At 40.4% G+C, this 13,197-nt stretch overlaps 1 protein-coding gene across 1 annotated transcript in view; it reads left to right on the forward strand.

Moving 5' to 3' along the window:
- Positions 1–13,197, forward strand: part of LOC112850031 (collagen alpha-4(VI) chain-like) — a 142,419-nt gene that overhangs the window by 75,305 nt on the left and 53,917 nt on the right. The window contains 7 exon segments of the mRNA XM_086675638.1: positions 818–880; positions 1,200–1,265; positions 5,272–5,325; positions 5,443–5,478; positions 10,109–10,171; positions 11,927–11,989; positions 13,053–13,115. Coding sequence (XP_086531764.1) covers positions 818–880; positions 1,200–1,265; positions 5,272–5,325; positions 5,443–5,478; positions 10,109–10,171; positions 11,927–11,989; positions 13,053–13,115 — 408 coding nt within the window.

The raw sequence follows: 13,197 nt of genomic DNA on the forward strand, positions 1-13,197 counted from the left end.
CTCCTTTTACCATTATATGAGGCCAGGAAAGAGGTAAGGAGGAGTAACATTATGAGGTGGCTGTTTTTAGAGCCTAGAGAACATTCCATTCCCTGTGTGTCTGAGAACCATATCTCAGAGATGGGTCCCACTCCACTGTCCTCAGTGTGGCATATACCCTCTAGAACCAGGCACATAACCCCATTTGAGGAAGGTTCCTGGGGTGGGGGCTCTCCCTGATGTCGTGGCTCTGTAGGAACTACTACCCAGAGAGCGTACCAGTAACCACAGATTTTAAGAGAAGCAACCATTTGTTTATCATGTCATAGTCTTATGGCAAATTGCTTCACTTCACTGGTTCCCCTTCTAGAGTAGGAGCTCCAGAAGCATTTTTCTCTCATTTGCCTCTTTTTCATGAGATCTTGCTGTGCCAGTGCTGCCCACGTTTGTGGTAGAGACCACCTTCTTCTTCTCATGTGTGTTTCTGTGTAAGAGTATCAGGGAGATGTGGAAAGATTAGGAATTTGGTGGTAGGGACAACTGGGTCCAACTTTGCTGAGCCTTAGGTTCCTTGCATGCAGTATGTAATTCCTGAGTTGTAAGGGTTCACATCCCTAGGGTGAGGTCATGCATACCTAGGGCCACATATATCAGAGATTTCCAGTAAAAGTATGTTCTTTTCTTCATCTCCTCCTCACCTCTTGGGCAGCAAATGCTTTAAAGTTCAAGTACTAAATTGCTCTTTTAATGTGATTCTCATTTTGCCTCTTAATGTTCTCTTTCTTTTGGGAAATAGGTGATCTTTTAATGTGACACATTTTTCCCCCTGTGATTTCAGGGCTTGACGGGACCACCTGGACCACCTGGAAAGCGTGGAGAGCCTGGGTTAAGGGGAGATCCTGTGAGTGCTTTAATCCAGGGCCTTATAAACAGTTTGCTTAGGCACAAAGTCAGAGAGCAATTAATTATTCATTAATGAGGCATCTGTTCAGCCTGTCTTAGCATTGCAACAAATAAGAGATTTGTGAGGAGATCCATCTTATAGAACATTTGGGTTCTCAAAGAGTTTGCAACTTTAATTGCATTGGGTATTTGGGATTTCTAAACAAAATCAGACAATTAAAAAGGTACACTTTGATGCCTTTAAAAAATCATAATCCTGTAATTTCTTTTCCTATCTTTTCTGTCCATTTGAGGTAAGCAACCTTTTCTTTTCTCAGGGGGATCCTGGAGCAGATAGTTTCATCCAAGGCCCTAAGGGAGAAAAAGGAAGGCGTGGACATCAGGTAAGATCATCTCTGTTGACTTGGTGATATTGGTACATGGGGGGTGGGGTGGAGGTGGGGCTGGGGCAGGTGCAGGGGACGGTTGGAAATTCTAGTTGGTGAGGAAGGCTAGAGCACTCTGGTTGGATCAGCACTGAAAACTAGGGAGCAAACCTCTGGGACTCCACTGCCCATGGAGACAAGAGCTCCGAATGCTAATCCCCAGTTATATCCTTATATTCTTGCATCCTTGTCTTGTGGTTTCTTTTTATCTTGAAGAAAATCTCATTTCCCACAACACTAGCAATACAGGTTACTTTATGTCTTTTGTGCTTGGTTTCTTCACCTCGAAAGTGAAAGTATCAGGCTCCATGATGCCTAAGATCTTTGCAGTTTAAAAATTCTCCAAGGTCATCATGATGCCTTGATTCAAAAGACGGTCAGGACATTACACTGTTGACTTGCTTTCCACCACTGCCATTGTTGACTGATGTGAATCGAGTAGTAGCCAGTTTTAGAGATAAGCTCCTTATCTGGTTTTGAAAACTGGAAGTGTTATGACAGAAGGTAGCACCAAAGGAAAAAAGACTTGTTCACTTTGCAAATGCTGCTGATTGGAAGCCATCTTTAGATTTTTTTTTGATGTCCTCGTTATTAAAATGCATGACTGAGGGGCGCCTGGGTGGCACAGTCGGTTAAGCGTCCGACTTCAGCCAGGTCACGATCTCGCGGTCCGTGAGTTCAAGCCCCGCGTCAGGCTCTGGGCTGATGGCTCAGAGCCTGGCGCCTGTTTCCGATTCTGTGTCTCCCTCTCTCTCTGCCCCTCCCCCGTTCATGCTCTGTCTCTCTCTGTCCCAAAAATAAATAAACGTTGAAAAAAAAATTTTTTAAATGCATGACTGAAAGATGACTACCCCAAGTGCCTCAGTCCTCACATCTTGTCATTCCAAATTTCCAGAAACAAGGTCTGCACAGCAAAATGTTTATAACTGTAAAGCAACCTCTATTTCCTTTGAACTCCAGTTTGCCTCCTTTGACAAAGCCTTAGGATGTTGATTCTTTTCCCTGAATTGTGACTCGGTTGCATCCATTTTGTAGATGGCCAGGTCCTGTGTAAAATCCAGTTTGTAACAAGATCATTATTATGTAGCTATGGGAGAAAACTGTAACTCCTTGCTGCAAGAATTTCTCATCCTGTTGTGAATTACAGTTATTTTGGACAAACTCCATTGAGAGGGTTCTCTTGGGTGAGTTGAGATTGGAGAGCCCTGTGAATAGCCAATCAGTTATAGAATTGAGCAAAGAGAAGCAACCCTGAACCCATCTGGGTCCCAGTTCCCTCATCTATAAGGTGGGAAGGTTAGAAAAACCATTTCAAAGTTCCCATGAGTTAATGGGCGTCATGGGAAGGAAGGCATATAAATTGAGCTTTGATTCCATGGTTTCCTCATGGTTTTACAGCTGGAAAGAACTCAGGCCTCTATACAAACTGTCCAGTACTGTGTGCATCACAGCACCCCAACCATGGGGAAAGTCTCATGCTCTCAGTTTTCAGAGGTCTCCATCACTGACTTCAGCTGAGGGTTAACTTAGAACATTAGATCCCTGAATTGTGTGTGCAAACAAAAATTGGAACCCTCTGAGGTGGTGCCATGTAACAGTGAACTTGTGTTCCACATGGTTTCTACTCCCATTCCGAGCTCAAAGAAGGGTGCTAAATATTCTTTGAATAGACTTGGGTAATAGAAGTCACTCTCACAAATTATACAAGCCTATAGCTGGGAATGCTGAAATTCTAGGTTGGTAAGTGCTATTAGAAGATAGACCTCTAGAGGGCAATCTTTCCTCGGTACAAGTTTCCTTGGCTGTGCGAAAGCAGAGAGTTCCTCTGAAACCAATCAGAAGCGGAAATGGAGTCAGCGAAGAAACAATTACCATTAATTTATATGGAAACATATTTGAGTGTTCCAAGACCCCCCAAAATAACCTCTTCTAGGCTTCTCTGATACCTTAGGACACATCTTGCTAAGGGATGAGCAAATAAATTGAGATGCAGGGATGCTCCCAGAGTTCAAAGCTATGGCGGCTGGATGCTGAGATGCTGAGTGTGGTCCCCAGGGAAGGAGCTTGGCGGGGCCTCTCGCTGCTTGGGGTGCGGGCTGCTTCTGTAAAGGCTCAGTGCAAAACACATGCTGATGCCTAAGATCTGAGCGCTGATCAAGGACTGTGTGGTATATTTAGTTGTCTTGCCTCAGTAGTATCCGTCAGTCACAGCTGTTGTCCAGTCCTTTGTTTCCGTGACATGGGCATTCCTGACCAGTTATTTTGCCAAACATTCCTCAGTTAGGATTTGTCTGATTGTTTCCTCATGATAAGATTCAGTTTAAATATTTTTTTTCAGGATATTAAGTAAGGCTGTAGCCTTCTCAGTCACCAGGAGAGAAACTATGTCTGGCTGTCTCATTACTGGTACATTAATTTGGTCACTTGATTCAGATGCTGTTCACGAGACTTAGCCATCGTAAACACACTTTTTCCCTCTTTGTAATGATCAAGTAATCTGGCAGTGATACTGAGATTGTAAATTTCTTGTTTCCCGACAGTCTTTTACCCAATGATTCCAACATCTGCCCAAATGACTCCTTTGCTACGCTGGCTGCAAAAAACTGTCTACTATTGAAGTGAGAAAATGATAAATGTTTTAAGAAAGAATCTTTTTTATATCTAGACCAGTTGTGAGAGTGTCTTGTCTAAAGCCACCTTTCTCATACAGCCTACTATATTTAAAAATTTTTTTACAATAAAAGTAACACTATAGATATTTGGAATACAGGATGTAAAATGTAAAGAAAAAAATGAATAGTTCCAGTAACCAAGAAAAAAAAGCAAGTTTACAGAACTTTCCTAACTTGGTGATGCAATTACTTTCCCTGAGAAAGTCAAATAAGAATCCCATTGGCTTATTAAAAAATGTTCTAGTACAATATAAAGAAATGAGGAACTGTCATTTTATCTTTCTCCGTATTTGGGATAAATTATTCTTTCAGCAAATTTAATATACTTGAAAAGAATGTTATAACACATTTTTTCTCCTTTATAAACTTTTGATAAACGTAATTTGTAATTGTTGCATACTATTTCAATAAGCGTTCCTACCATAATTTAATCAACGCTTCCTTCCATGTTGTGGAATATTTATATTGTTTTCAAATCTAATCTATCATAAGTAACCGTTGGAAGAACAGCTTTGCACAAATGCTTTTATTTCTGTATTTCACATTCTTACCCTGTTTCTGTGTTCTTACTGAGTTAGCATGGGACTTTACTGAGTATCTAAAATGTCCCTCCTTGGCATCCAAGGTAGTTTCTGTTTCTCCTGAAAGATGGACTCATTTTTTTCTCTGGACACCATTTATTTTCCCGCTTCTGGGCTTAAAGAAGTGAGAGCAGCACAAAGCTTCCTCGTCGTGACTGTGTGTAAAACCTCTCCCTCCATCATCATCTGTGCATACTGATTGCTCCACATGTGCAGAGACACGTTCATCTACCTTCTGGTTCTGTCTGCCGCTCTGTACCTATAGGATGGGTAGAAAGGGAAATCCCAGTATTTTTCAAATATTAAGCATAGCTCATTGGGGGAACGTGTATGACTATTGTCGCAGCACGATGAACCCTGAAGAGTTGTCACATGAACAATCTTCGGGGGAGGCTGCCTACAGTGCGGATATTTTAGGACACCAGCATTAATCCATTTGCTTCTAGAGAAGCGCTGACCCACAGAACTTTTTGAGATCAAACATTTTATATCTGTGCTGATATGGTAGCCACTGGCCTCGTGTAGTTACTGGACACTTGAAATGTGCCGAGTATAACTGAGAAGCTAAAATTTTAACTTAATTTTAATGAATTTAAAATTAATAGCCACATGTAGCTAGTGGCTTCTGTATTAGAGAGCCCATGTCTGAAGAGTAAATCCAGAAGGATGTAGACATGGAAACTTATATTCCCTTTACTTCTTCCTTTTCAGGGAAGGTCTAGTTTTGACGGACCTCAGGGGGAACCTGGAAATGTTGGCCCTCAGGTAACTATAACCACTCTTGGGTTGAATTTCACCTGCTTTTGTGGAAGAGTGAGGTAGGCTGGGGTGAAAATTGGGTTGTTTCTTTCTCTAAGGTCTTTGCTTCCCTTCTGTTCTTAGGGGTCAAGAGGAAGACGCGGTGTGCCAGGGCTGGAGGTCAGTGCTTTCCGCAAAGACTTGCTTTACGTTCTGCACGTATGGCTACTTTAAAGAGTTCTCTCTGAGGTCAAGGGGAGTGCTGGCTGGGCTGTCTGAGATTGCAGGAAGATCACTGAGAGGTTTTCATGGGACCTTTTCCACAAAGAAGACAAAGTTTGTATGGTTCCCTGCTTCTCCTCCAACCTGGAATATTTCATTTAGATTGAAAAGAAGCTAATACCTTAGTGAAAAATGGTTTTACCTCTGAAATAATGATTTTTCCATGTAAAGAAGTAGGGCTTCCTATGAGTGCTTAAGGGGATTGCATGGTCCCTAAATGAAGGAAAAAGATCGAGCTTTTACCATTTATCCAAATGGGAAGGATGCGATTAGAGGGTGGGATCAGGGGATATCTCTGTGGGGGAATTGTATTTTACTAAGCAATTATCTAGCACCAGTCACTGCATTAGACCTTATTTTTATCACCTTCTGTAAACCTTTATACAACCCTCAGAGTTATGAGCATCATTGGTTCCCTTTTATGAATAAGAGAGAAAATATGGTTTAGCAAAACTTGTCAGAGGCCACATACTAATAATAATTGGTAGAGCTGGATTCAAATCCAAAGATCAGGATCCTTTTGGAATTTTTTTACAAAATAAGTTTATTGTGTAGACTTCTCTCTAATACAGTGTGGTCATGCTCTGCTGGTATTATTTTTTCTAGCATCATCCTGATTTAGTGATGGAGGAAAATCACAGATTGATTTATGTCAACTCTGAGCCCAAGTGTGTGTGTGTGTGTGTGTGTGTGTGTGTTGGGCAATGACCTCCGAGGTACAAAGAAGATGTGACTCCTGTGTCTTTATAACAACAGTGTTGGAAAAGCACGGATGTTAAGAAATTTCAAGTCTCAAAAATCCAAACAAGTTTTGTTGACACCAAGTGAAATGTTTTTTTCTCATAAAATGTTAGGATTTGAAATAAGTTCTTAAATAGATATTTCCTGTTAATTTGGTTTTAATGCTTATGAAATAAATAATGTCTGGAACTATCATTTTATCTTACTGTTTTTATCCCCAAAAGGCAGAAAGAAATAGACTGTTTTGGAGAAATTAAGTGGCTCTAGGCAGTGGAAGGAATTTCCTACTTTTGAATCATTTAATTCTTTTGTGACACTACATATCGTTTATCTAAATATCCATTAACAGTGGGTTCTCTGTTCAGCTGGGTCATGGTTATTTTTCTTTCCCTATGTCACTTCATCTCCTGTGGGTTTTTTTAAAGGTTTATTTTGAGAGACAGAGAGAGAGGGGTGGGGGAGAGAGAGAGAGTCCCAAGTAGGTTTCACGCTGTCAGCACAGAGCCCAACACGGTGCTTGATCTCATGACTGTGAGATCATGACCTGAGTGGAAATCAAGAGTTACACCTTAACCAACCAGGTCACCTACGTGCTCCCCCGCCCCCATCTCCTGTGTTATTTTAAATTTAATTTAAATCAGAGTGAAGCCTGTGCATACATTTGAAGTCAGCTTGCATTATCTCCCTGTCCATTCTTCCCAGCTCTTCAGGAGCAACTCACTGCGGGCTAAGTCCTTCTGGTATTATTGCCCTTTTTCTAAACAGCATGGTTACTTTGGTGTTTCTTGGTTTTCAGTTTGGGATGTTGTTCTATTGATTTCTTGCTGTGGGGGGGGGATAAAGATTTTTCTTAACCTATCCATCTGCTTCTTACACTTCCCACAACTCATCCTTGCGAGATACTTACTTTCTCCACTTTTGGTCAAGACAGTTCATTGTTCATACGATTGCTAGGTAAATATTATTTGCAGCTATATAACTCTTATTTTCTCTGAGGTACTCTTTCCCCTCATTTGCTTGTAAATTAACTTTGCCAGTTAATTATAAAGCTCTTTGACAAAACCAGTAACCTCCTAGTATATTCAAACATGTGAAGTTTATTTCTCTTGGATTTCTCCTTTCTGGCCTTCTGACCTCCTGCTCTGATTCAGACCGATTGCTGCTTGGGCCTCTGCTCTGTTTTCTTATTGGGAAAGATTGTGGAACAGTAACCGCTTATTTTGGGAGCAGAGAAAAATGTGTGCAAACTACTGTCTTTAATAGGAGACCTCTCCATTTAACACATTGTAATCTTGATGAATCCCTGTAGTTGTCTGCTCTTTTTCCTATTCATGTTTTGATTTTTTAAATAAGAGATAAAATCATATTGAAGCGGACTACTAACATGTCAGGAGTTTGCTAGTTAACCTAGTGTTGGAACATTGGTCACGTAGATTCATTTATGTTTTTGAGGCTGTGACTTGCTAACGATGAGCAAGTAATGTTGGAAGATTATAGTTTCCAAGGGTGCTGAATTCCAGATTACAGCATCCCTTGGATCTGGGGAAAATATGGCTCATTACTGTCTATCAAATTAGATATGCTGACATCTACAAGATGTATAATATGTTGAAAATTTAAATAAGATTTTGTTTATGGAAAATATTGTATTATGGCAGACAAGTCAATGCATAGATTATTTTGGCAATAAGGGGAAACTTTAATTAAGAATATCATTTTTAGGGGTGCCTGAGTGGCTCAGTCGGTTAAGCGTCTCACTTTGACTTAGGTCATGATCTCGCGGTTTTGTGAGTTCAAGCCCCGCATCGGGTTCTGTGCTGACAGCTCAGAGCCTGGAGCCTGCTTCGTATTCTGTGTCTCCTCCTCTCTCTGCCCCTCCCATGCTCATGCTCTGTCTCTCTCTGTCTCTCAATAAAAAATAAATGTTAAAAAAAATTAAAAAAAGAATATCATTTTTAAAGCTCACTAGCTTCCTGCAATTATTTTCATGTTTGTGTGTTTCCTGTAAGAGATAGATAGTAAGAGTTATTATAATGGATATATTATGTTATAGTCTGCTTTTCTGTTTCCAAATCATCCTATTATCATTTAAATATATTATAGCATACTCTGTAGAAGAACAACTATTTGCTAAACTATTCTTATGTTAAGCATTTAGATAATTTCTGTTTTGTTAGATATTGTGGTTAGTGATGAAAAGAAAAACTGTATTACAGGGTTTTTTTTTTTTTTTGTTCTTGCTTTTGCTTTGCTGAAATGATTCCCGTAATATAAATGTACAAACGTGGAGGTATAACAAGAGTTTGAACTTGGCTATATAGAACCAAGTTGTTTTCAGGATGTTGCACTCTGAATGTCACTAATGTGATGTGCAAAGATTTTCACAACCTATTTCAAAATGTCTAGCTACAGTCCTTTTAAAACTTAGCTATGCTCATAAATCTAGAAGTCAACTGTTAAAAGGCAGAATAAGATAACGATAATGATTAAGACAAGTGTTTCCCAGGATGCCTGGGTGCCTCAGTTAAGCATCAGACCCTTGGTTTTGGCTCACGGTTCGTGAGTTCAAACCCCATGTTGGGCTCTGTGCTGACCGCGCGGAGCCTGCTTGGAACTCTCTGTCTCCCTCTGTCTCTGCTTCTCCCCTGTTCATGTGCATTCACATGCTCTATCAAAAATAAATAAATACACATTTAAGAAAAAAACTTTAAAAAAAAGGAGTGCTTCCCATTTACCTGAACAGTTTAAAAAACTTAAGAAGCACGAGGAATTGACCTACACAGTGATTAATTCTCAGTTTAAGGTTTTTTCTCTTTGCAAATCTATGAATAATTAGTAGCCTTTCTGACACATGAGCAACATGAAAAAGAAGGCAGAATAATTCACAAAATGGGTATTATCTTCAATCTTAGAAAATGTATCTTCTCTGTAGAAGTGAAACTTTTAATACGAGGGAGAAATGAAGTCAGTTATTAGACGAATCATGTTAAGGGCTCACCCTTTGCCCAGAGAGCCAGCTTAATCCTGTAAGAATCTATAGGGTTTATTTTTGGTTTTGTTTCAAGAACCCATAGGGTTTAGAAAAAAAATTTTTTAATGTTTTATTTATTTTTGAGACAGAGACAGAGCATGAGCAGGGGAGGGGCAGAGAGAGAGGGAGACACAGAATCGGAAGCAGGTTCCAGGCTCTGAGCTGTCAGCACAGAGCCCGACACAGGGCTTAAACCCACAAACTGTGAGATCATGACCTAAGCCAAAGTCAGACGCTTAATCAGCTGAGCCACCCAGGTGCCACACAAGAACCCGTAGGGTTTTAAAGTCAGGTTTCTGCCCTTTCTCTTTGTGCTTCATGTGCCTTCCCCCAGAATGTCACGCTTGTTGCTGTGTTTAACATTCTGAGTTCCTTCACGTGGGATAAGAGTCCTTAACACCAGCGAATACTTAGCCCATATCCCTTAAAAGGAATGGATGGGCTTTTAGGAACCCGTTATTATGTCAAATGGGAGCTTGAGTTGTTTAAACAAGGTGTTTTTGCTTCTATCACTAAGCTAAGACATTGGAAAGAGTCATGCAAAGACTGAAAAAAAATCTGGCTTTGCAACATAAGTGGAGCCCCCTCCCCCCATATCTTCTCACATTCCATATCCTAAGAGAACTGAGCACAGACAATCAAATCTTTCCTATCTTTCTCTTGTGGCTGTCAAATGACATATTGCAGGGAAGCCTGCCTTCAATTGGAACCCTGAGGGTGCCTGGTGAACTCACTAAGTTTTGTTCATTTTAACAGGGTTTGCGTGGAGAATCCGGTGAACGGGGTTACCCGGGAGAGCTTGGATACTCAGGCCCACAGGTTGTATCAGTGAAGTTGATTTTAGTGCTAAAGGATATTTGTTTGAAATTATAACTTAGATACTTGGATGGGGATTTAACATATATCAGAATGGCCTTGGATACCTCTTTTCCAGGGCCTTTCCCAAGCAAATTGTGTCTCTCTCTCCTGGGCAGGTTGAACCCTAATAGCAATATTTATGAATTCTTAAGATGTCTTAAATACGGCCTTAAGCACTTGTATTAACCCATTTAATCCTTTAATGGGGGGGGGGGGTTATTATCCCTATTTTACAGAGAGAAGTGGAGGGGGGATAGAGAAGTAAGGTAAAGTGGCCAAGCTCCCACAGTTAGTAAATGATAAAGATGGGATTCAAACTCAAGCAGTCTAGTTATCAAATCTGTGCTCTTAATTACTGCCTTTGAAACCGTATTGAACTTACTCAAACAGTACTTAATTCATTAAGATTTTATTCAGTTTGGCATAAAAAATCAGCAAAGTGTTTATTGAGTATCTGTAGTACGTAAGTCACTTTGCCAATAGGCATGGGACCTTCAGGAAGGACGTTAAGGCCAGGAAGAGTCTTGCCCTCAAGCAGGGTGTTGTAAAGGATTCAGTGATAACTGGAAATTTACATTTCCCCGTCCAGTTCTTTTGGAATCTTCTAAGCATAACCCAAATCTGGCGTTCTGTAAACCCTTCTGGAACATGTTCTACATCTTTCTTTTAAAAGCCAAATTGTTCCCAAGTATCAAGTGGAAGAACCTGAAAACAACACATTTTACTAACACATTGAATCATTCTCCATAACCTTAAAAACTCTATGAGTGTCAGGTGATAACTTTGAAAGGTTTCTGTAGTTTTTCGACTTGACAAAGGTACTAAAGGAAGAAATGGGTAATCAAAGTGTAATTAGGGATTGTGTTTATTTTATGATAGAAAAGTGTCTGAACATAGGGGAAAACAACCTAGAGATTTATTTTTGCCTTCATTTTGATCGCTGGCTTAATTCAAATTTGGACCCCCTGCCACTGTTGTGTCCTGGCTTTCTCTTTTATATTCACTGTATTCTACTGCTGAACGCAAGGGGAACATGTTGTTTTGTGAACCATGAGCAAGATAATCAATAAAACCTCTCCTTAATTTCACCTCCCACTGGGATGTGGGTATGATGCTGTGTTTAAATAGATGACTACAATACCTCACCCAGGAGTATAGAGGCCATGATCAATGCTTTTAATAGGAAAGCATTTTTTTTCAGAAAAGCTGGAGAAAAATTAGTGTTGAAATCAGTACAATAAAATAGATTGGGGAGAAAATGGGTAACTCCCCAGCAATGTGTCCAGTGTGATTAGGCTTCTTAAAGGTACTATTGGTTCTTGATAAAATCAAAATGTGCCCTTGTGTGTGTACAGAGAAGGTTGAATTTTCAAAGGAGATCAATATCCCAGCAGCCCCTTTCATTCCCCTTTTAGGATTTAAAACTAGTTGGGTGTATTAAGATATAAAAGCAATGTTCTGAGATTTTAGGGCTCATCAGATTCAACTGCAGAGGTGGTCACAAATATGGATGCTGAAGGCTCATATCCAGTGCTTCAGATGGAGTGAGTCTGGGTTGCTTTGGTGCTGATGCTGCTGAATAAAGTGTGATACATGTGATAGTGATGGGTCAGAGCACCTTGATTTGTGCTCCCGTCGGTGACCAAAGCGACTTTGTGGTTACATGGGAAATAGACCATAAACACTGATTGAATTCTAATGTCATCTTTGAACCAGGGACCAAGAGGAAGGCAAGGACAACCAGGAAATTCTGGACCAAAAGGCTTACTGGGTGCTAAGGTATGTTTGAAAAACGAAAAACTACAGCAGAGCTGCATATTAACAGTGGCCAATTCATACACCTGAGCGTTCCTGGATAAATAACATAAAGCTACACTGTTTGTTCTGGAATTGGTAGGTATCAGGGGTTTCTAGAAATAGCTAACTTGATCACTGGCTGTACCGCCTTCTATTCTGGTAAATTGTGGGAATATGGTGATCAGTGAGATTGGGTTAGAGCCCCAAGGGTGTTTAACACAAACTGATCATGACTTACCTATAGTGCAAGGAAAAATAGAGCTGTAAAGAGGTATAAATGGCCAATATGATCCTCACAAGCATAAAAAGAAGTGTTACTATCCTAATTTTATAGATAAGGAAACCGAGGCTCAAAGGGATTAAAAATGATTTGTCATGGGGATGGTACGCGGTAGAATTCGCTTCCAACTTGTTCTTTCTAGTGCCCCTTCTACTCCTGACCCAGTCTCCCAGTGGTTCATAGAAGCGTCAGACCACACTGAGACAGATGATTAGGAGTGGCTTCCTGATGATGGGAGCATTTGACATAGCTTAAATTCTGAGCAGCATGGTTTAAGTTAGGGATAAGCGTCTCGATCTGGAGATTCAAAATAGCAGCTCCAGGATGGCCTATGCCCTAGTTCTGTTCGTACTGACTCTCGATCAGAAAAAGTCTAGCCTTGTACCGATTGTATTATTTTCATTCTCAATTTGATAGTATTTTCTGTTTGGAGCAGGCGAAAGTCTAGGTGTTTGTCTTCCTGATCTCTTAATCAAACGGCATTTTTCCCTCTAGTAGCCAGATCATCGCTCCAGTGCTCAGAGCTTGGTAGATGTGGCCTCTTACACAGAACACCTCCCTCCTTCTCCCCCACCCCACCACCAGCCCAGACATTAAATGTGTATATGAAACATTTTGTATGTTGAAGGATACAATTAATTGTATAAAACACTAAAGGTGATTTATGAGTATATTACCAGTTCCAGACCATTTCAATAATAACAAGAGAGTCAGGGAGTTAACTTTGTGGCCCTTGAGGTGATTTTGGTTGTGGTCTTGTTGTAGGGGATTCCTGGGCCTCCAGGGACAGTTGGTTCAAAAGGGAAAGCGGGACCAACAGGAATGAAGGTAAATGTCAGAGAACACATCTTGTTTTTTTGTTTTTTTTTTTTCTTGTAACTTGGGTATTCTCATGTGAATCTCTCCATAT

The sequence above is a fragment of the Puma concolor genome, chromosome C2 (assembly GCF_028749965.1).
Source record: "Puma concolor isolate L17-30 chromosome C2, mPumCon1.1.hap2, whole genome shotgun sequence".
Classification (NCBI taxonomy): Eukaryota; Metazoa; Chordata; class Mammalia; order Carnivora; family Felidae; genus Puma; species Puma concolor.